Source organism: Akebia trifoliata, chromosome 12 (assembly GCF_017979445.1).
Source record: "Akebia trifoliata isolate Shusen 1 chromosome 12, ASM1797944v1, whole genome shotgun sequence".
Lineage (NCBI taxonomy): Eukaryota > Viridiplantae > Streptophyta > Magnoliopsida > Ranunculales > Lardizabalaceae > Akebia > Akebia trifoliata.
Window position 1 is genome coordinate 29,411,803 of NC_141386.1, and position 22,584 is coordinate 29,434,386.

Below are 22,584 nucleotides of genomic sequence, written 5' to 3' on the forward strand. Positions count from 1 at the left end.
TGACTTGAGAGTGATAGAATTTCAACATCCAAAGTTGGCCACAAACCTCTAGTCTGAAATCAAGACAGTCCAAAGGACATGTTGGTATTTTATGGTCCAGTCAATTAAGACTGCTCCCTTTCTTCTTCCTCTTCTCCATCTCTTACTTTGAAGAAAAACTCTCTCTATCTCTCTCTCTCTCTCTCTAGATCAGAAGAAGGCCATGGCAATAGGAATCGTGGCGGGGACGAGCGAAAGAGGGCAATATAATGGAAGGATGACACCATTTGTGATCTTCTCATGTATGATGGCAGCCATGGGAGGAGTTATCTTTGGCTATGACATCGGAATTTCAGGTCTCTTTTTTTTATTCTAATAAAATAAATTAAGGTAATTTTGGGTAAAAAAAGAGTATAATTAATTTTTTTTGCTTCAATCATTGATTCAATTTAAAAACAATATTGGTCTATAATTCTTTATCAGCCCATGAACCCATTATGTCATCTATTAAAATAGTTTAAGATTCACAAAGAACATGTATCTTTCATAACTGCTATTAAAAAGTAATTTCTATGTAATGGCAATTTTGTAATATATTGAAAAAGATTGCAAAATCATTTTCATGAAATACTTATAATTATTGCTAAAATATAAAATAAAATAGATTTTTAATGATATTTATGAAATTATGATATTCATGGATGCTAAAATCCTTTTTTTTTTCGTATTGGTTGTATCATTTTCAATTTAAATTCAAACAATTAAATAGAATCAAAATTTAAAATGTGTAGGTGGAGTGACATCCATGGAGCCATTTTTGAGAAGATTCTTCCCTGAAGTGTACATAAAAATGAAAGAAGACACCAATATAAGCAACTATTGCAAATTCGATAGCCAGCTCTTGACATCATTCACATCATCCCTCTATGTTGCGGGCCTTGTTGCTTCCTTTTTCGCCTCATCGGTTACAAGAGCCTTTGGCCGTAAGCCTTCCATTCTAATCGGTGGTGCAGCTTTCCTCGCTGGTGCAACCCTCGGTGGGGCTGCCGTAGACACATACATGCTCATAGTTGGTCGTGTCTTGCTTGGAGTTGGGGTCGGATTTGCTAATCAGGTAAGAAAATTTATCCATTTTCATTGTGTTACATGCTTCATCAAAATTTTATTTCAAAAAATTTGGGATTGATTGAACGAATTTACATAGTATAAAAAAAATATTAGACACGCAAAGTTGATATATTATTATTATGATTCTACAATTGGTCCATAGGGTTAGGTAACTAGCCAAACTACATGCCTATCTACACACACAAAAAAAATGATCCGATGGGATTTTGCTCTCTCTAGATGTGTGTTTGAAATTGTGTGGTATCTTGATTGGATTTGTTGCACATTAAAAAACTTTTATGGGGTCAAGGCATGTGATTGTAGGGACTAGTTCATATCTATGATGTTAAAAAAAAAAAAAAAAAAAATCAATCCAATTGATCTCGACGATTGTATAGATATAAAAACAAGTCAATACTGATTGATCATTTCTAACCATTGGATTAGAGTCTTGTGCGCTTAAAGGTCGATCGGCACAAAAGTTGCTAAGGCTCCTCTTTGTAGAAATTTGTAATGCAAAAGTACAAACTCTTTCACTTTTAACAAGAGCAATGATTTTCTAACTAGAAAATTTTCACTCGGTCAATATTCGGTGACATGGCTTGGACAGATAATCAAAGATATTTTCTTGGGATACTCAACTGCATATGTTTTGATACATGATATATCCCAAGAAAAAAAATCTATGATTCCATGTCCGTGCCATGTCAGCTGAGTATTGATCGGGATAAGATTTTCTAGTTAGAAAATCAGTATTCTTTTAACAAACCCACCATGTGGAGTAGTTGTACTTGTAATTATATTACCACAATAGACCTCAAATGAAATGGTGACATTTGTCATACATCAACTTCAATTTACCATTTAAAAAAAAAAATACAATTATTGAGAGAAGGGTAATGTAAGTTAAGATGTATGAGACAACCACTAGAAATAAATAAATAAATCAGAGATTGACAGCAAAAGGTACCCAATGTTACGTCACCCATGTCCCACCCTTTTTTATTCATTGATTTAAAACTAAGATGCTCCCATTAGAGGTCCAGTGGGGTCCATGGGCCTTTGGCCACTGGATTCCATCCTCTATAGTAATTTTTTCAAGGAGTACTCTAGGCTTTTTAAATGGATTGTCATTCGACATCTAATTATCTAATGATTTCTTGCTCACAGTCAAACAACCGTTTGACATGTGGCCCAAATGACATCAGTGATAGAGTAAATTTCTATCTCTTGAGTGCACGTTTTGCTCACAAATTTCAATTTTAAGACTTAAATTTTTAAATGGGTCGTTGAGCCCACCTGGATTATCGCATTGTCAATCTAATACCAGTCTTCTAGATTTTATGAAAAATTCATATTTAAAAATTAATATATATATATATATATATATATATATATATATATATATATTTCAAGTTTGATTCATGGAATTAAAAATGGATGGTTACGAGTACTCAAACCTAAAATTAAAATGAGAAAACTATTTCTTTTTTAAATTCGTAAAATTTTGTCATCTACAACCCCATGGTATCGGATCGTGTTTTTATTACTACAAAGTGATTGGTATGAGGAAATTTCCATTTTCTGGGTAGGAGAGAGAAGTTTCCTCTCTTATTGATGATGTCATTTGCATCTCATGTCAATATGATGTTGGACAATGAGCCAAAAAGCATCCCAATTAACGGTCGAATTTAACTCTTTTTTTTCTTGGGTTTATGTGTCCTTCTCTCAACCGTCTAAAAAGTATTTCAAGGAACTCTAGGAAAAAAAACACTACTACAAAGGATTCGCTCCTCGTATTAGGCCCTAGTTTGTTTTTTTTTTTTTTTTGCTTTGGAAATCTGCCTAAACATCAGCATCAAACAGTTGGATCACCGATTTTCTGAAAGATCAAGTTGATTCAGGCAGCCTGGTTCTGATTAAGTTGACGATATTGAATCAAAATGGTCTAAAAATAGATACAATGACAAAACAAAGTGGTTAGAATCATAGGTTTAAAAAAAAAAACAGTTTTTGAATTGGAGGGGCGCGATCCACATTCCACACAAGCTAAATCCCATAGTAACAAAGTTTGGATTATGTAATTATTCGTGGAGGTTCAATTTGGTTAATTTGAAAAAATTCAGAAAAATTTAATAAAAAAGTCCATAAAATTTTGTATTGTACAAATTATTTTTTTAGGTTTCTTATCAAAACCTATGATATTCATCCTCTCTAAACCCTATCTTCTTCTTGATGTATGAATTTTTTAAAAAAAATTAAAATTAAAATTAAAATTTTGGAGGTGAAGGATAAAAATGTTACCCTCTTCTACTATAATCAAGGAATCATCGATTTAATCGGCTAACCCCTAATTCAGAGAATTTTACGAATTTTTCTCAGAATTTTTGTGACTATGGTAAACCCTCCTAAACCAGTTCAAACTGACTCCACATTAATTCATAAAAACATAAATAGATTTCAAAATAATTTGCCTCATTTTAGAACTGCACTCAGTAGGACTTTCAAGGCATAATAACACTGTTATTCTGTTTAGAGATTTGATCTCACCCATATTTGCTGATCTTCATTTGCAGTCAGTCCCATTGTATCTATCAGAAATGGCTCCACCTAATTACAGAGGAGCTATTAACAATGGCTTCCAGTTCAGTATCGGCATTGGTGCCTTATCTGCTAACCTCATCAACTTTGGCACCGAAAAAATCAAAGGTGGTTGGGGCTGGCGAATCTCGCTTGCCATGGCCGCAGTCCCCGCTTCAATTCTAACCCTTGGAGCCATCTTCCTTCCCGAAACTCCCAACAGCTTGATCCAACGTTACAATGACCACCAAAAAGCAAAAACAATGCTTCAACGTGTCCGAGGCACAACCGATGTACACAAAGAACTCGAAGGTCTAATCAAAGCCAGCGAAATCTCAAAAACCATTCATCACCCATTCAAAAACATCTTGCAAAGAAAATATAGACCTCAGTTAGTAATGTCAATCGCAATCCCATTCTTCCAACAGGTTACTGGCATCAATGTGATCGCTTTTTATGCGCCAATTTTGTTTCGAACGATTGGATTAGGCGAGAGCGCTTCACTAATGTCAGCTGTGGTAACTGGTGTTGTGGGCACGGTCTCGACCTTTATATCAATGCTGATAGTTGATGGATTGGGTCGGCGTGTTTTGTTTATAATTGGTGGAGTTCAGATGTTTGTCTCACAATTGATGGTTGGAGGAATAATGGCAACTCAGCTTGGCGATCACGACACGGTGAGCAAAGGATATGCTTACTTAGTATTGGTGATGATTTGCGTTTACGTGGCTGGTTTTGGGTGGTCGTGGGGTCCGTTGGGGTGGTTGGTTCCTAGTGAGATTTTTCCCTTAGAGATTCGATCGGCTGGACAGAGTATCACCGTTGCCGTGAGCTTTCTCTTCACTTTCATTGTTGCTCAAACTTTTCTATCCATGCTTTGCCATTTCAAGGCTGGGATATTCTTCTTTTTCGGAGGATGGGTAGTGGTGATGACGGGATTTGTCTATGTGTTCCTGCCGGAGACAAAGAACTTGCCTTTGGAACAGATGGATCGAGTGTGGAGGGAGCATTGGTTCTGGAAGAGGATTGTAGGGGAGGAGAGAGATGTGGTTTGTGGAGTCTAAGGTCGAGCCAAGATTTTTGGTTAGTGGGGATTAATTGCTTATGGGGACTAATTGCTTATGATGATGGTTCATCAATAAACTCAATTTCCTTCTGTGCATATGTTAGGTTCGTTAGACTAGTGTTGTTGAGCTCACCTTGAGGCATCCAAAAACATGATCTGATGCCATAGGGATGAGAAAAACAAATTTTGATGAACTTCAAAAGAAAAAACAATCGAAAAACTTATTTTACACCGTTGAATTTGAATTTTAAGGTTGGAGGTTCGGTAGGATTTCAGTAATCCATTTTCAAAACCTTAGAACAAACCCAAAATAAAATATTTTTTTATTTTTTCTCTTTTAGATATTAGTTTTTTCCATGAAATAGGGTTTGTGGTGTTGAATTGCATTGCTAATTCATTTGAACTCAATGGTCCTTACTAAGTAAGAAAAATGTTTCTCTAATTTTTTTTTAAAGCTGCTATTGCCACACCATTTTTACTATTGTCACACCAATTCCTATGTAAATCACCAAAGAACTGCACATAGTTGGTGTGGCAATAGTAACTCTCTTTTTTAATGTGCATTGACAGTCAATTTGAAAAACATGAGGCTATTTCAAATTTGAAGTAAAGTGTAGGGGCTAATAACTGATTTTGCATTTTTTCAAAATGTTGAGTAGTGGTTAGCCCCTACTAGTCCCTTCTTGGCTTTGCCCCCATTGGTCAATAAGGAGGTATTGATTATCAAGCCATGTGTCCCGCCAAGCGTGCGTTCTCAAGGGTATTTTTGTAATTTCATCAGTATTATGTAATATCTAGTTATGTTTCTTGGAGATTGAGGTAGTTTGAGGGAATCATGTAAAACCTTTGTATAATTTGTGTTTGGTTTTTTTAGTTTGATTTTCCCATGTTTTCTTATACAAGAGAAGCGAGTATACGATGTTAAGAATACATTTATCTTTAGCTCTAATTGGCATCCAAGCCACATTATATGTAACTAATCGAAAAATGAAAATTACAATTCTATTGCACCGCATTTTGTAATTCAATCTAGGGAAACAACAATAAAAGGAAGACTTGTGTAGAAGGTTTTAGTTTTACTTCAAAAATGTAAAGTACTTCCAAGCCCTAACAATAATAGTAATTCAAACACGCAAATAAACAACATGGATAGTATAAACGCAAAGAAAACTTACCATAAACAAATTTGTGGCCAATCTAGGATTCCGGCTTCTGACTCTGTTTTCCAAGAATCTCAACAAACTCACGAGGGTAAAAATATTGTCTTAAAGTTTGAAAGTTGAAGTGGTATAAACTTTAGATTAAAAATGAAGTAAAAATATTTATTGAAGACATTGAAGATAACTGATTTTGATAAGAAAATCGAAATTTTTTGTTACGAGTTAAATTACAAAGGCATTTGTTTCATTTTATTAACCTATTATGAAGATTGGGGGTCAAGGGGACATATGTTATTAGTTTGAAAATACAGGTATCTCAAACAGTTATCGAAACATGGAGGGTTATGTCTAAATCTCCCTTACTTACATGAGTCCACCTACAATAATCAAAAAGGATATTAGTATATATGGCAAATATGGAGATTTTTTTTTTTTTTGAATTAATAGTACCCCTAAGCCCTAAGGTACGTGGTCTAGGTGGCTAATATTCTCTTGGGGTGAATGGCTAACCCCTATTTTTGGCATTCCAATTCAACTGTAGTTGTGTTTTTTTTTTTTCATAAAAGAAAGAAATTAAAAATAAAAAAATAGAAAGAAATTGTCGGATTTGTTCATTGTTACAACCGACCTTCCATTAATCGGATTTGGGTTCAATAAAGAGACTCCTTAAGCTATCAAGTCAGGCCAGGTCTAACCCAAACTTGATTGTACTTCTCCCAACCAATCCCAATTTCTTTAACCTTAATTTGACTTTTCTTTTACCAACCTTCCTTCTCTCTTTTCCATACTATTCTTCTTTTCATGGTCACTTTTATACTACAAAATAATGCAATATTCTCAATCGGATGAAGTCCATCACAAAACTTGTGTTCAATTCTAAGTCATTATGGGAAGACTTACTCAAGCATTCAAGAGAGTGATTGTGTTTGGTGCACGGGCATTAAACATTTTTATGTTCTAAATTCCTTGTAAAAAATAATAAATAATGCAATATTCTCAATCGGATGAAGCCCATCACAAAACTTGTGTTCAAGTCCAAGTCATTATGGGAAGGTTTACTCAAGCATTCAAGAGGGTGATTGCATTTGGTGCACGGGCATTAAACATTTTTATTATTCTAAATTCCTTGTAAAAAACAACAATAAATTTATTTCTCCATAAATCTTATGTGTTTCTACCGGCTTTAGAGCTATTGATGTAAATACTTTGGTCCAAACAATCTTGAAGGACACATAATCTTATTAAAGTCCAAAATTGACTATTATTTGAAAAAAACATTTGTACAACACTCCTAAATTCTAATGAGCTTGCCTCAACTTGATCGACAAAATGGCTAGAATACAAATGGGTCAGGCTTGGGCTAGATTTTGTTAGGCTTGATTAAATCAACTTGCTAGAGCCTCATCTATTAACACCACAAATATAACGGGTTAAAATATTTTGTCACATGTATCCATGGAACGAACATGTGTTATGCTCGTATAAGGTACTAACTCCTGTACGTGTTAATGAATTTATTCAATGATACATTTGTAATTTATAAAGAAAAATATTGAGATGACTACGCTAACATGGATATGTGTAGAGAACCATCGATGCTTTTCCTTGATATACAACTGAAAAACATATATGTTTTTGTGCGTACCTCCACATCAGCACAATTTGAAATGCAGGCACTCCAACACAGCTTGTTAAAGAATTTATATAACGTGAATTTAAATTAACAATACTCACCCTTCTCTTATTATAATAGTATGGAAATTGGGTTGGGATCAAAACTCATATAAAATACAAAATCTAAGTGTCAAAAGACAAAATCCAACCATATGAGTACAACATGTATTGCTCTAATACATCATGCATCTCTAAAACAATGAGAGCCGTTATTGGCACCATAATTTTTACTTAATATAAAGTTATTATTTGATTGTGGGGAAGCATAACAAGAGTAAAGATAAAAAATAAAACGAACACGCAAGATTTATATGATTGAACAAATTGTCTACATCCATGGAAAAGAGGGAGAAAAATTCATTATAAATGATAAAAATTACACACTCTTTGTCCACAACTGCAAGAATCTCACAGAGAAATAACATTAAAGAAATCCTACTTAAAAATACAATATATACAAAAAGAAATCACCTCAGGAGACGTTGCCCCCGAACTCCCACATGGCCCAGTCAAGTAGCTTGATATTACCTTGCCCACTCTGCATCAAGAAATTTCACTTTTGATGCTACTTTGCCTCTTGAAGTCCAAGCCAAATAAGAATATTAGACATCTTATAATAATAACATATTGAAATAATTTCAACAATTATCTACCGTTAGAATTAGGCCCATATAAAATCCCAAATCTAACCAATAGAAATCTAAAAAAATAAAACAGACAGAGAGTTTCTATTGGCACTCCAATTTTTACTTCTTCTCAATAATTAATTAAATTATTGTTTTAGTTGGGTGTAATAAACAAAAACTGGGGTGCCAATAACAGCTCTATAAAAAAAACATTCCATCGCTGGAAAGCACTCTTCAAAAATACCAAGTGCTCCACTGGCCCACTTTTTCAGCCTAAGTGATGATGGGACCTATTCTTAGCTGATATGAATCATTCATGCATGTGTGATCCACGTGTCATGATCCGATTGTATAGTTCTCTACATCACTTTCCTCATTTTAAAATTCTTGAAAACCCCAGAGAGGCCAATGGGTTTTTCCAGATTTAGCCAATTTTCCTACAATCAGCAATGCCTACAAAAGTCCTCCTTCACGACCCATAAAAGTTCAATATTTGTGGTTCCATCTTTAAGAGAGAAGTACAAGACGATAGGCAACAAATTCTTCCTCTCATCCATCAAAACGACCCAATATATTACAGTGAGAGCACTTGCAACTGAAGCAGCAAAAATGGTGAAAGCCATCAGAGTTCACGAGCTTGGTGGACCAGAGGTGAATCCATCCATCTATCTTTGTATCTATTTATTTATATAAAGAACACCTGTTATGGGATTCCATGGAAGATTTTCTCAAAAGAAATGAAAAAAAATTGGTGGATGAACTAATCAAATCAAAACCCATTTCAAATCAGATGTTGGGTTTTGTTGTATTTGATGTGAACCCACTCTAATTGAGTTCACCCCAAATATATTCTCGCGATGTTGAATGAACCCATTTATTTATTTCTTGTTCTTTTGTTAGAATTCATGTGGATTATGGATTTTGGGTTTATCAAATCTTCCCAAAACAGTAGCTTTGGTGAATATTGAAGTTTTAGCCATGTTTATGACTTGTTGATCAAAATCATCTTTTGTTACATTTGATGTGGCTTATAATTTTTCTTTTTTTCTTTTTTGGGTTCATCAATTCTTCCCAAAACAGTAGCTTTGGTGAAAATTGAAGTTTTAGCTATGTTTATGATTGTTCGTCAAAATCCTCTTTTGTTATATTTGATTTGATGTGGTTTATGAATTTTTAGGTTCATCAAATCTGGCCAAAACAGTATCTTTGTGGAAAATTGAAGTTTTAGCTTTAATTTTCTCTGGTTTGGTTAGAATATTTTTCTTCTTTTATATATATAAAATAGATAACCAAGTTCCGTTGATACCATATCCAAAATTGGATCTTTTAGGTGTTATATTGTTTTCAACTCTTTCTTATCTTTCACTAACAATTTAACGCTCAATTCACCTATACAGTTTGGTTGATATATTTTTTCTGAACCTATTTCAATTGGGTTTCAGTTGGAATGATTGGGTTGTTTCTTAGGAAAACCATGCTCTGATTTTTAATCTTGCAGGTATTTGGGTTTGTATAAATTCATTAGGTACCCCTCTTAATTGGGATCGAATTGAAACCACCAAAGTTCAACCTTCTTGACGATCCCAGACTTTCTTATATGATATTCTAAACTGATTTATGAGATGTGAGATTCCATTATAAATTGATTTACCTTTACTTATTCTTCAGAGTGTCCAATAATTTCTTCTTTTCTTAACATTTGTTTTCCAATTTTGCATATTATTTATACTGGGTAGTAGTGTCCAGAAATCAATTTATTTGGTGATGATTCCAGTGCTTTTTCTGGCCAATAGATTCTTTTTGAATTTTTATTCTTTTTTTTTTGCTTTTTTACTTATGCAATTTATGGTCAAGATTATGACATATTTTTCTTTTACAAAACTATAATGGTTATAGGTCTTGAAGTGGGAAGATGTGGAAATAGGAGAGCCGAAAGAGGGTGAGATCCGTGTGAAAAACAAGGCTATTGGGCTCAACTTCATTGATGTTTATTTCCGCAAAGGAGTTTACCAGACCTCTACGATGCCTTATATCCCGGGTTGGTTATACTTCTTCTACTTCATCTATACTTTGATGAATTTTAGAATTTCCGCACAAATTTTTGAGTGTAAAATTTTCTTTCGCATGGAAAAGGGGTATTCCTTGTGTTGTATTGGGGAACAAGAAATTGAGAAAATGAAGTAATTGAATGAACACTGTTGATGCAAGTATTCCTTTCATTGTATTGGGTAAAAGTAAATCAAAAGAATCAATTTTCAGAATGAATTCTGGACTTTAATGAAGCTTAAGGTTATAAAGAAGTTCAGGAGATTGATCTTTCGATAGCATTAAAAAAGCAAACTTTGAATCAATCCTTGTATGGACTCTCAATTTTAAGTCCATTTATATTTGAATTGCAAGATATTGTGTAATAAAGGTAAGTTTTGTGGTAAATTTACTTGACAAAATACTGGCACCCAAGCTTAAAACTTGGATCAAACTTCGTGGACCTGGGTTGATTTGATATCTTGGTTAAGGTTCGATCTTATTGGTTTGAAGAATTTCTTCTTTCAGGCATGGAGTCAGTTGGCGTCGTGACAGCCATCGGCCCTGGAGTAACCGAAAGGGAAGTTGGGGATGTTGTTGCCCATGCTGGTAATCCAATGGGTTCTTACACTGAGGAACAGATCCTTCCAGCGAGTGTTGCAGTACCTGTCCCACCTTCTATAGACCCTATTGTTGCAGCATCCATCATGCTTAAGGGTATGACAACTCAATTTCTACTACGCCAGTGCTTCAAGGTTGGTTCACTTCATCTAATAGTTTCTAGAACCTAGATTTTAATTCCCACTTTAGAATTGTTATCATATTTCATAATTTTGAAACTGATGCACGGTGAAGTATCATTATTTGATATTTTGCTGAAGCTTCTTGTACACCCAATGTTTCAAAATCAAACCAGATCCTAATCTGAGAAGGATTCTTAATTAAATTAGAAAAAGGGTCTATTTATGAACAAAATATTGATGTAATGGCACTACTTAATGTGATCACTTTGCATAAGCGTGCTTCCTTATGTATGCTAGTATGTGACAATGTGCACATTAATGTCTACCTGTGTCCTCTTAATAGATCTTTGTTGAGCTTTCTTGGGTTGTTTTTCTCTTGGATCAAACTCTTTTGGGAGTTTAAAGGTGTACTTCTTGAAGAGTTTGTTTTTAGGTGGGAGTCTATGTCCTCCAATTAGCTTTTTTCTTTTCATTGTATCTTAGGTCAGTCACCTCAATTGCCAACTTTCTTTGCCTTTTGAAATAAATTTATACTAACCAAAAATAAAATACGTCCTTTTAATGTTACAGATCATGCACTTAGAAATAAGAAAATATGTGAACAAAATATTTTCCATGCTACAAAGTAGGTTTTCAGTGATGTCCTACTGACAAAATAAGTTATATTCTGATATTCATATTTATTTTCAAAAAAATTACATCATTTCAGTTTTCCTTTTTAATTTTTCCAATTAAATGCTTGTGATATAATTGAACTGCAGAAGAGGACTCATAGTGCTGACCGCAAATAATTGTGATGCCTTACAAAAGAATGAATTGCTTGCTATAGATTTTGTGTTGTCACCTAATTTTTTGTAAGGTTGGCAATGGGTCAGATAATATCCGCTTACCTGACTCGTCCGATCATGAGTTATTCGGGTATGGGTACCATTTTTTTAATCCAATTAATAATTCCCGTAAATTTATCTATAATTATTGTATACAATTTTTTTTAGGATGGGATATGGATAAGCGTCCTATCCGATCTGAATATCCATTTATCCGAGTTTAATTCGGTAAATTCACAATAAGATATATGTATAACCAAAAATTAAGGTTTTTCCATTAAAAATTTGGAAATTTGGGTACAAGTCAGATATGGATATCCTTTAAAAAATTGGATAAATAGTTGTATATAGATATCCTTAGCAAAAGTGGGTACAAAATCAGATAGGGATAACAGGGTATAGAGTTGGATAAGGATTAAGATATATGCTTCATCCAACCCACACCGGACCCATTGCCAGCCCTAATTTTTTGTTAGTTTGTGTTTTATAATTTATAATATGGGTTCTACTTGGAGATGTCTGACAATCTAGTAATGCAGGTTGAATCTGGACACACCATCCTTGTCCATGCAGCAGCTGGAGGAGTTGGGTCTCTTTTGTGCCAATGGGCAAATTCCCTCGGTGCCATTGTCATCGGAACTGTCTCGACTGAAGAGAAGGCTGCTCAAGCCAAGGAGGATGGATGTCACCACGTTATAATCTCTAAACAAGAGGATTTTGTGGCCGCCGTCAACAATATAACATCGGGCAAAGGAGTTGATGTTGTCTATGACTCTGTGGGAAAAGATACGTTCCAGGTATCAATTAACCTTTCTTCATTATTAAAAGAAACTGGAAACAATCTACATAATAAAACACAATGGCTTTGTCTCAAGATTTATGCCCATAAACAACTTATCTCTAGGATGATCGTCTTTCCACCCTCCTTTGATATCTTCTTTCTTCTTTCCCTTCCCAAGAATACCCCCATCTTTTTTGTCTTTTCTCTTCTACCCTTTTCCAAAAATACCCCTACAACTTTCTATATTGCTTTTCTTCTTTTCCCCTTTTCCTACAGCACCCTTCCAAATTTATTTTTTGTCCTCTTTCACCCCCCTAAACCCCAAAGAGGGGATGGCACAGGCAAACTCTAGTAAACGAATAAAAAGGAGTAAATTCATTTTCTTATGTTGTAAACTGTAATTATATGTCCACAAACAGAATTCCATCCCTCATTGTGGACTTGCAATAAGGACCCACACCCTTCGTAAGTTACAAACAATGATCTCAAAAAATTGTTCAAATAGTAAGCTAACCAGTCCTACTGTAAATAACTGTGTAGGATTTTATGGCTATAATAAACATTTCAATTTCTGTGATGTATCATGTGATACTCCATTTTGCATCTAACCATTGGAGGGGATTAAAATCCCTTATCGGACCATACATTGTTACGTTCATCGGTTACAAATTTGTGAGGTTAAGAACATACCATTATTTGTGTCTCCATTCTTGATAAATGGGTTGTAGGAATAGAAGGGAATAAATCAAGATAATTTACCCATATTCTCTACCATTGCTTAATTCTACCAATACGATGCTGTCATTTGGGTTTAAACTTCAAAAGCTATCGGTATGCATTCGTGAGCTCATATCATCCAGTGATTGTACTCATCCACTTGTTCTTTCACTGTACAATAATATATGTTTCAGGGCTTAGACCCATGGCTCAGTTGGTTTGACACATTGCAAAAAACTTTGAGGTCGTGGATTCAAGTCCAGCTTATCCATCAATGTTTCAATACAATTGGAATGAATTAAAGGAAATAATACTTGTGGGGCTTAAAAAAATAAAGGATGGTATTAAGGTCCTAGATATGCTACTCCTCTGTACGTGTCCCGAATTCAGGGAAGGAGATATATCTTCTTCTTCTTTTTTTTCATTCTAGTATTTGTATCCATTAGATTTGTTTGGATTGTCCAAAGAAACTTGGAAATTGTTTAGATAAAGTAATTAAAAAAAAAGTTCTAATTATCCAATAAGATTAGTTATCATCTTTGCTACATTCACAATGTATTTGGTGTCTTACTTGGGAAGTGTTGTTGTAGGGATCGTTGGATTGCTTAAAATATCGTGGGCACATGGTGAACTTTGGCCAGTCATCAGGCACACCAGACCCACTTCCGTTGTCTGCCCTTAGTGTGAAATCATTATTCTTAACAAGACCTACACTCATGCACTATACAGCAACTCGAGATGAACTACTAAAATGTGCGGGAGAATTGTTTGCTACTGTTGCATCAGGCGTGTTGCGGGTTCGGGTTAACCACACATACCCTCTATCACAAGCAGCACAAGCTCATGCAGATCTCGAGGCTCGGAAAACCACGGGTTCTGTAGTGCTGATACCCGATGGGGTTGAACTTTAAGTGTTACTAAGCTGTAAATATGGAGAATAAATTGAGTCTTATATTTGTCTCCCAGTTAGTGTGTGAAGGTTATTTGTGAACAACATTTCCTTTTGTCTCTTTGGCTTGGACAGGATCAGGTTGATCTTGAACCGATCCAATATGATTTAGATTGGATCGGATCGGGTCCATATCATGGGTACTTATTATGGATATGAATCATTTATTTAATAGAATATGTAATATTTTATATACTTTCCTCTATGTTATCGGATTGTCCCTATCACACTTGGGTGGAATGGTCGATCCAAAACTGATCCGATATTGAAATTGGAATCTTTTTGGATCCAATCTATATAATGGGTTGTTATTGGATCCCAAAATCTCAAGTTATTAGATTGATTTGGATCAGATTATGAGTTTGATGAGATCGATTTTTAAAATGAATTTTGTGTGATAGGAGAAAATTTGTGGGAGTATGAGAAAAATTATGGTGCAATTGTTTCCAAAAGTTTGTGGGTTAAGCCTATACAAAAGAAAGAAGTGCCCCATAAATTATTTGGAAATATTTTATTTATTTTAATATAAATTTCAGAAATAGTGGTTGTCTGGGAAATAAAAAAATTCTTAAACAAAACGCATTATGAATCTTGTTACTTGAGAGTCATGGGCAATTGTACCCCTCTACGTTTTGGTGAACCCTGTATTTTCAAACTGATAACAGACCCTATGCCTAAGTCTTCATGTGATACTAATGAAAAATGACCTAAATGTCCTTATCTGAAACCTCTACTAAAACAAGAGAGTTGAGACTTTATTATAGAGTCGATCATCTTCAACCTCTTTGGTAACATTTTTTTTTTAACCCGATTATGTCTCTGAATTTGAAACCTCGAGAACAAAATAGGATGTCTAGAGAAGTAGAAGATAGTAGATTTTTGGATGAATAAAGATTTGCTGATGCCCCTCTCTAACCTATGGCTCCATCACAAAATCATAGATCATTAGCCTTGGGATACACACAATCATAAATCCCAAGGCAAATTGATCTATGGTTCTGTGATGGGAGCTTCATATTATCAAAGACTCCTTTTGGATAGCAAAAATATAGGATTTTCTATGAGGATTGAAGATAAGATTTTGAGAGGAAAATCAATGATATTTAGCTAAAGATTGAAAATGAGGACATTTAAGCCATTTTTATTGATCTTCCAATCTAGACCAAGGTCAAGGGATATGTTATTGGTTCAAAAAATGCAGGGTATCTCAAAATCCCCCTAATAATAATTTTTGAGAAAAAGGAAAATAAATGTTCTCTTGAGTTTCTATTGTCTAAAAAACTGATCTCTAGGAAATATGGGTTTTGTCCATTTATCTCAACGGTCTGTTTAATAGAGAAACTCCAACCTCGTTTGAGAGTTAGAAAAGCCCAAAATTAATTGCTGCTTTTTTACCTCTTCTAATGTTCCAAAATTAGTTTACCACTTATTTCTGAAAGGAGTGGGTATATTCGTAATTTAGGCTAAGATTAACGGCAAAAACACGTGAGAGGAACACAGCGTGGGGGTATATTAATAATTTCACAATTTCAGCTTCGTCCATCTGCGAGGACACGTGACTGGTCGATCACGTATGATTTCCCTTCACTTCTCTCACACATGCACACCCGCACGCACGTGGAAGGAAGATTCGACTGCTCTACTTAAACCGCTCCCTCTCATGCTCTCACTCTACTGTCCTCCCAATTTCCTCCCAAAGATCAAAATTTTCACTCCAATTTTACTCTCATTCCTCATTTTTTCTTCTTTAGAGATCTGAGGAGTTAGAGAACTTCGATCGATCCGTCCTGGTTTTTTAGTCTGTTAGAGAAAGGTATAATCTTTATATTCTCATTTCTTGCATTTTCTCCATCTAATCTTGCAAAGATGTCTGGAAATTCTCTTTACGATTTTGATTTTCGTAGTCATGTCTACCGATCAAGCTCACAGATCGTTCTTTTTTCAGTTTTGATTCTCAGTTTTCTGGAATGTTGATCTAATGGATCTTTCTGGCTTTTTTTCTTTTTTTTTGAAAATATGTCAAGTTTAGGGTTTTGAAATTCGAACAACTCAAACTACTTCAAATTTTAAGTAGAAGACGTTGATCGATCTTTAAAGTCTTCAGATTGAGACTGTTTTGCTTCTTCGTTCTGGAAATCCAATTAATTTTAGGATTTTGAATGATTTCAAGCGATTATCAGAAGATTTAATGTAAGTAGCAGGCTCAGATTCATCAGTCTCAATCTGTTTGCTCAGTTTTCTGATTCATAAGTTTCTGATCTTTATCTGTGAAAATCTGATGATTTTTCAAACGTTGTAACCTTTTTTTTTCTTTTTCTGAATCAGATCCGAAAACAGTTTCAGAAATCGATCTTTAGTTTCTTTCTTTGTTTAAATCTTTCAGAGACTTTGCTCTTTCCTTCATAATGCAAAATGTCGCTTCTTGATCTTTAATTTCTAACTTTCTTCATTTTATTTTAGCTTGATTTTGATCAGATCGATTGAAACTGTGTTTATCTTCAAGTCCTTATCTTTTATTTCCTATCTGTTCTTTTATTTTTCCCCAAATTTTACATCAATTTTCGATTTTTATATCGATATTTCTATTTATAGTGATTTCAAACTTTTATCAAAATTTTCTGCTCGCATGTCGATACCTAAAACTGTCGATCTCACCTTTTTCTACGATCTTCATGCCTTTTTTGATCCACAAAATCATTTGTCTTGTTCTAATATTTTGATCAGAAACTGCTTTATGTGTACTAATTATTACTTTGTTACACGGTTTCACCTGCAATCAAACAGCTTGAAGCTAATAATCTCTTCTTTTCTCGGTGTAAGTGTAGATTCCAAACCATGGAAACAAATCTCCATAGACAAGAAAATGCCACCGAACAAGACAGCACTGTAATCTCTCTCTCTCTCTCTCTTGCAGAAAAAATAGAAAATCTCCCTTTTACTTTAGTTTCAGACATCTATCTTAAACTTAGGAGCACTAAATGCAATGACGGACACGTGTCTTGAAGTCGTTTCTTGACCTCTAATTAGGGATAAAATTAAAGCAGCTTAGTTATTAAAATGGATTAATGGAGGTTAATCTATAATTATTAGTTAATTAATGGACAAAAAAACAGGTTCACAATGTCGTTATCGAATAATATTCTCTCAGTTAGAGAAAAAGTGGCTAAAAGAGGGACGTTTCTGACGACTGATAGTGGTGTTCCTTCTTTCACTTTTTGCAGACCATCGAGTACTTGAAAAGGCAGGACTCCTCCCCCATCGACGATGCACAAAGGCCTTCTTTGGCCAAACATTTACTGTCCAATTCAGTTGGTAGCCCTGCCTGGAACGGTAACAAAACAAGAAAATCTTCCTATTACTCTCTCTTATTTTCATTCCAGATATAACCCTAATCTTTAACCTAATCGACAAGTATACCCCCTTTATCTGATATTCAATTTTTATTTTTTTTCAAAAGAAATTTCAGGATCAAGGAATATAGAGGTGGGTTGTCTTTATGAAATCGATCACAAAAAACTACCTCCAAAATACCCGATACAACTGAAAGCAATTCGTATAGTCATGGTAAGATTTCATAACAAAAAACTTTCTTAAATTCTTTCTTCTTTGTTTTTTTGATTTTTTTTCTTCTTCTCTATTAATGACGTTTGATACCATTTCGAGGTGTTTATAGGTGAACGAGAAAACTGATCTCAACGTATCAGTCAGGTTCCCAAGTACATTTTCTCTTCGTACATGCTTCGACGGGAAATCTCGAGATGAAACAGGTCAAAGTCGTGCAAGGAAAATGTACCCAGAACTAGACGAACAGTTCGTGATGCGAACTAATCTTGCAAGAGAAATACTTGTTCGGCGAATTTCATCTATCGAATTCTCCAAACAGAAACACATGCCAAGCTTTTGGTTGGAACCCTCGAAGGACTCAGAAATCTCTAATTCAGTGACCAAAAAGAATTCGAGGGATGATACATTGGTTAAGGGTATTTGTTTGTCCGCTCTAAAAAGCGAAGGATTGGTTAATTGGGGGGTGCGAAGGAGGGTAGCATTCATGGGACGACACAATGAGAAGACCACGCGAGTACCGTCGTCCTCAAGCTTAATCAAAGAAGAAGAAGAAGAAGAAGAAGAGGTTCCGAAGACTGAAGCAAAAACTAAGGAAGAAACGAAGAAGAAAACTAAAAAAAGAAATCGTGAGAGTTCGACCAGAAATACAAAGGCGAAAGCAGCTAAACATGTGAAGGTGAAATCTAACAGCAGCAACATCAACCATAATAACAAACCCAAACTGAATCTCTCTTACGAAAGATGGTCCAAAGAGAGGTGAGGTTTTTGGTTTTTTTTTTTTTTAATCCCTAGAAGAAAATTACTGATCTTTAGGATCTTTTTGATGGAGAAGATCAATCATAGTTGGTTAATTGTTATAAACTTAGTTACTAAAACAGTAATTTTATGCTAATTGTGAAGGTATAATTCTGCGGAGTTGAAGATGTTTGAAATAATGAAGGAAAAAGGGGCGGTGTTTGGGAGGCCAATTCTAAGGCTAGCATTGAGAATGGAAGCTAGAAAGCATATAGGGGACACTGGACTTCTAGACCATCTTCTGAAGCACATGGCTGGGAAGGTGGTGCCTAATGGGGAAGAGAGGTTTCGTCGAAGGCACAACGCAGAAGGAGCCATGGAGTATTGGCTGGAGAATGCAGACCTAGTTAACATCAGGAGAGATGCTGGGGTCAAGGACCCGTACTGGACCCCACCACCAGGTTGGAAACCTGGAGATAGCCCTTCTCAAGATCCCACTTGTGCTAGTGAGCTAAAACTTCTCAAAGAAGAGATGACCAACATTAAGAGGTGAACTTTTCGTAATTTTATACCTTTTTCATGGGATTGGTTAAATTTACTACCTACTAAATTTCATTACTATTTTTTGTGGGTATTTTTTATTGGAAAAATTCATAGGAAAATGGAGTTTGAAGGTGTATTTAATGCATCTCAATGAATGACCTTAGGGCACATGTTAATAAGACCGCTAATGATAAACGGTCTTAGGCACGTGGCATACTCAATGAATTATCTGACCTGACAGGTTCAAATACCGTAGATCTGCTTTCTTCGTGATACAAAGTAACGATTCCCCATAAACAGATGCGGTTTTGTACCTAAGAACAAACCATCTACGGTTTCCGAGACTCTCATAGCAGACAATTGAGTATGCCACGTGCCTAAGTATATCTACTTTAACAAAACCCTTATTTTTGAGTTTAAAAAATAAATAAAAAATATCTTTACGTTGCAGAGATGTGCAGGAATTGTTATTGAAAAGGAAGAATGGGTGTGAAGAAGGTAATATTATGACTACAACGAAGTCTTGTAGCAATGATTCCAGGCTAGAAAACGATACTACAGTGGCTATATTGCAAGCAATGTATGAGAACTTACTGAAGAAAAAAGCAGAGATGGAGAAACAGCTCGTTGAGTTTTCAAACTCGTTGAACGAGATGCAGGTATTGATTTGAACAATACTTCAACAAAATAATTAAATTTTTTATAATAATAAAAAAAAAACTCCTATATTTTATGACTTTTCAGTACAAAAATGTCTTTAAGTATCTTCGTGGTTAAGAAAAGTCAAACTAACGGCTGAGATGGACGATGTTCTCTATTTATACCCATATATCAGAGCTTTTGTTGCACCCTAAAATATTACTAAAATATAAATTAAGAATATATTATTAACAGTATATTATGGACACACTGATAGATATTATATAATCATTCTAGTGCTACGTGGGAATTAGTGATAATGAGCTTTATATAATGATACGTGTGCTCAAACCTTTTTGTTGCATGTGATGATGGTGGGTTCAAAGACTCGGATAAATTTGCTAACATCAACGGCTGAACAAAGTGCAAAGTCATCATCAACAATAGTAGAAGCACGAGCAGATGATAATGATGGTAAGGATAATAGAGAGAAGAAAATAGAGAGTGAAGTGGAGAAGAAAGAGAAAGAAGAAGCAGAAGCAGAAGCAGCAGCAGAAAAAGCAGCTAAACGACAGAGATTGAAGAGTGGGTTCAGAATCTGCAAACCACAGGGCACGTTTTTGTGGCCCAACATGTGTGGCAGCGCCGGAAGCAGCAACATATTGTCCCCTCAAGTGGCGGTTCAGGTTGAAGATGTCGTTGTGGTCCCCACACCTCCTTCCGTCTCTTCCGCCACGTCATCTTTACACAATCTCCTTATGCCACGTCAGCCATCCTCCCCTGTTAAACCATTGGCTGATAGACAACGTCCTACCGTTAACTTTACCACATCCAGCGAGGTGGAGGACAACAACAACGTCAACATCAGGAGTTCATCCTCCCTCCACCACCATCTCAACCTCAACCTGAACGAGGTTAACAATAATAACAACTTGCAAGGATTTTGTGGGACCCCTTCTTCGTCTCCTTCCTCCCTCGCTCATCGCCAACGTACTCTACTCTCAACTGTAAGCGATAGAGATAGTGCGAGAAAAATCTGTAACTGTTTCGTCACTTTTTTTTTTTATAGATTAATTTACCAAAATACCCATAATATTTTATCTTATTTTATTTTTATCTCTTTAACAGGTGGCAGTTGGTGGTAGCACGACGACAGCAACAGCAGTGACGTACAAGAGGAAGCAGCATCAGGAAGTGGAGGGACAAGACACGTATGGTGCGAGGACGTGGCTGGCTCTGGCTACCCCAAGCCCTCGATAATTTTCTAATTCGTAAATCATTGTTAGTTTATATGAGTAGTAGTGGTGGTAACTTTTAAGGGGAAGAGAGTAGAAAAGTTCCATAATGTGCAAGGAAATTAGTAATCGGTTTTGCTTTTTCACAGGTAGAGAGAGGCTATTCTGGGAGTTATGACCTCTTCGATAGGTGACTATTTCCTTTGGTTTATATTTGTGTATGTAGAAAGGAAAAATACTTCTAATCAAGTCTTTTACGCTGATTTTTTTTTCCTAAGTTTGAAAATCTGGGCCCAATGTAGTATGATCATCCTTGGGATATGGAGGAACATCCAAGGTCTGGGCAATACTGCCCAAGCCAAAAAAAGGCAAGGAAAGAAATGGGTTCAAATGAAATGAAAATATAGAGATTGTATTGCCAACCCAACTTTTACTAATAACACACCAATTCAGATGTAAATTAAATTTAACACTAATGCTGGGTGGCATTGGATTTGCTGCTATTTCACATTTATGATGTCGAGGTGTGCACATAAGTAGATGTGTTTCTTCATGATATGAGTAAAGAGATTTAATGGTTTTGTGTGCACCCCCACATCAGAAATGTGAAATTCCAGTAAATCCCAATGTCACCCCAGCACGACTCTAAATTTAAAGATATTTAAAATTAAAAAAATTTGCTCCCCACACACTTATTATGGAAAACAAGAACCTCAACATTGGGTTGAGGCTATCCATCAAACAAATGTTAGGATTCCCAAGAAAAATCCCTATATATATATACATATATCCTACAGTTCTCGAGTGCCTACGGCATACACATCCTCTTTGTGATTAATGGGGTAAAATAGAAAAATAATAAAACTTAAGAGGTATTATTAATAATCTTTGAGGTTAAGATGGTAAATGAAAAAAATAAAATAATTGAAGAGGTATTATTAAGAAAGGAGAAGATGAGGAAAGATAATAAAATAGGCTAAAGGAATAAAAGAAGAAAGATAATAAAGTTATAGGGGTATTATTGAAAATGAATAAAAGAGAAAAGACAATAAAAGCAAAAGTGTAATTCTTGCAAAAGGATGAGAGAAAAGGAATAAAGTTAAAATTATTTTTCAAGATACATTCATTATTGAATCTAAGATACTCTTTATGGGGGATAAACTATAGGAAAAGACAACTAGTGTGGTTTATTTTATAGATATACTAGAGATTGCCCGGACATCCTCTTTGAGATTAATTGGGGGTAAAATAGTAAAAAAATAAAGTTAGACGAGTATTATTGCAAAAGAGGGAAAAGAGGAATGACAATAACCTAATGTGCACCTTGTAAGGATTGTAGATTTTTTCGCTCAAGATACACAACTGCACATCCCCATAAAACATGTGCAATAATGTATCCCAAGGGAAAAAATCTACAGTTTTCACCTACCACATTAGTAAGTTTTTGAGTTATCCTGTTAGGTTGAGTTACAAAATCAACACTCATAAATTTAGAGAAATATTATTAAAAAAGAGAGAGAAAGAAGTACAATAAAGTTGGAGTGTTCTTGGAAAAGGATCGAAGTGAAAAGGTAAAAAAGTTGGAATTGTATTCTTAGAAGAACAGTGAATTTCTGACTCCCCCCTCTACTCTC

General features: G+C 35.1%; 3 protein-coding genes across 5 annotated transcripts; all 3 read left to right on the forward strand.

Moving 5' to 3' along the window:
• On the forward strand, positions 1–4,921 carry LOC147389352 (Major facilitator superfamily protein). The gene is made up of 3 exons (XM_086419367.1): positions 1–335; positions 771–1,093; positions 3,663–4,921. The coding sequence occupies exons 1-3, from the start codon at positions 203–205 to the stop codon at positions 4,728–4,730; spliced, it is 1,524 nt and encodes a 507-aa protein (XP_086275493.1). The 5' UTR covers positions 1–202; the 3' UTR covers positions 4,731–4,921.
• A 3,763-nt stretch (positions 4,922–8,684) lies between these two features.
• On the forward strand, positions 8,685–14,429 carry LOC147389353 (GroES-like zinc-binding alcohol dehydrogenase family protein). 2 transcript variants are annotated; one of them, XM_086417762.1, is made up of 5 exons: positions 8,685–8,843; positions 10,089–10,230; positions 10,746–10,972; positions 12,327–12,584; positions 13,876–14,429. In XM_086417762.1, exons 1-5 carry the CDS (start codon positions 8,802–8,804, stop codon positions 14,194–14,196), a joined length of 990 nt encoding a protein of 329 aa, XP_086273888.1. In that variant the 5' UTR covers positions 8,685–8,801; the 3' UTR covers positions 14,197–14,429. The 2 variants fall into 2 exon arrangements, with proteins under 2 accessions (XP_086273888.1, XP_086273889.1); XM_086417763.1 differs by lacking the exon at positions 8,685–8,843 and adding an exon at positions 9,691–9,816.
• Positions 14,430–15,759: 1,330 nt separating this feature from the next.
• LOC147389354 (protein DYAD-like) lies at positions 15,760–21,385 on the forward strand. 2 transcript variants are annotated; one of them, XM_086418749.1, is made up of 9 exons: positions 15,760–16,047; positions 17,055–17,120; positions 17,456–17,564; positions 17,692–17,798; positions 17,908–18,554; positions 18,699–19,082; positions 19,528–19,735; positions 20,102–20,722; positions 20,844–21,385. In XM_086418749.1, exons 2-9 carry the CDS (start codon positions 17,070–17,072, stop codon positions 20,973–20,975), a joined length of 2,259 nt encoding a protein of 752 aa, XP_086274875.1. In that variant the 5' UTR covers positions 15,760–16,047; positions 17,055–17,069; the 3' UTR covers positions 20,976–21,385. The 2 variants fall into 2 exon arrangements, with proteins under 2 accessions (XP_086274875.1, XP_086274874.1); XM_086418748.1 differs by having other exon boundaries at positions 15,761–16,047; positions 17,060–17,120.
• The last annotated feature ends 1,199 nt before the right edge of the window (positions 21,386–22,584 follow it).

Excerpts from the sequence above, each read along its gene's own strand:
- LOC147389352 (XM_086419367.1), top strand. The coding sequence starts at position 203 with ATGGCAATAGGAATCGTGGCGGGGACGAGCGAAAGAGGGCAATATAAT. Across the intron at positions 336-770 it reads CTATGACATCGGAATTTCAG|GTGGAGTGACATCCATGGAG; the intron begins GTCTCTTTTTTT and ends TAAAATGTGTAG. Across the intron at positions 1,094-3,662 it reads GGGTCGGATTTGCTAATCAG|TCAGTCCCATTGTATCTATC; the intron begins GTAAGAAAATTT and ends CTTCATTTGCAG.
- LOC147389353 (XM_086417762.1), top strand. The coding sequence starts at position 8,802 with ATGGTGAAAGCCATCAGAGTTCACGAGCTTGGTGGACCAGAG. Across the intron at positions 8,844-10,088 it reads ACGAGCTTGGTGGACCAGAG|GTCTTGAAGTGGGAAGATGT; the intron begins GTGAATCCATCC and ends TAATGGTTATAG. Across the intron at positions 10,973-12,326 it reads TACTACGCCAGTGCTTCAAG|GTTGAATCTGGACACACCAT; the intron begins GTTGGTTCACTT and ends CTAGTAATGCAG.
- LOC147389354 (XM_086418749.1), top strand. The coding sequence starts at position 17,070 with ATGGAAACAAATCTCCATAGACAAGAAAATGCCACCGAACAAGACAGC. Across the intron at positions 17,121-17,455 it reads CCACCGAACAAGACAGCACT|ACCATCGAGTACTTGAAAAG; the intron begins GTAATCTCTCTC and ends CACTTTTTGCAG. Across the intron at positions 17,799-17,907 it reads AAGCAATTCGTATAGTCATG|GTGAACGAGAAAACTGATCT; the intron begins GTAAGATTTCAT and ends AGGTGTTTATAG.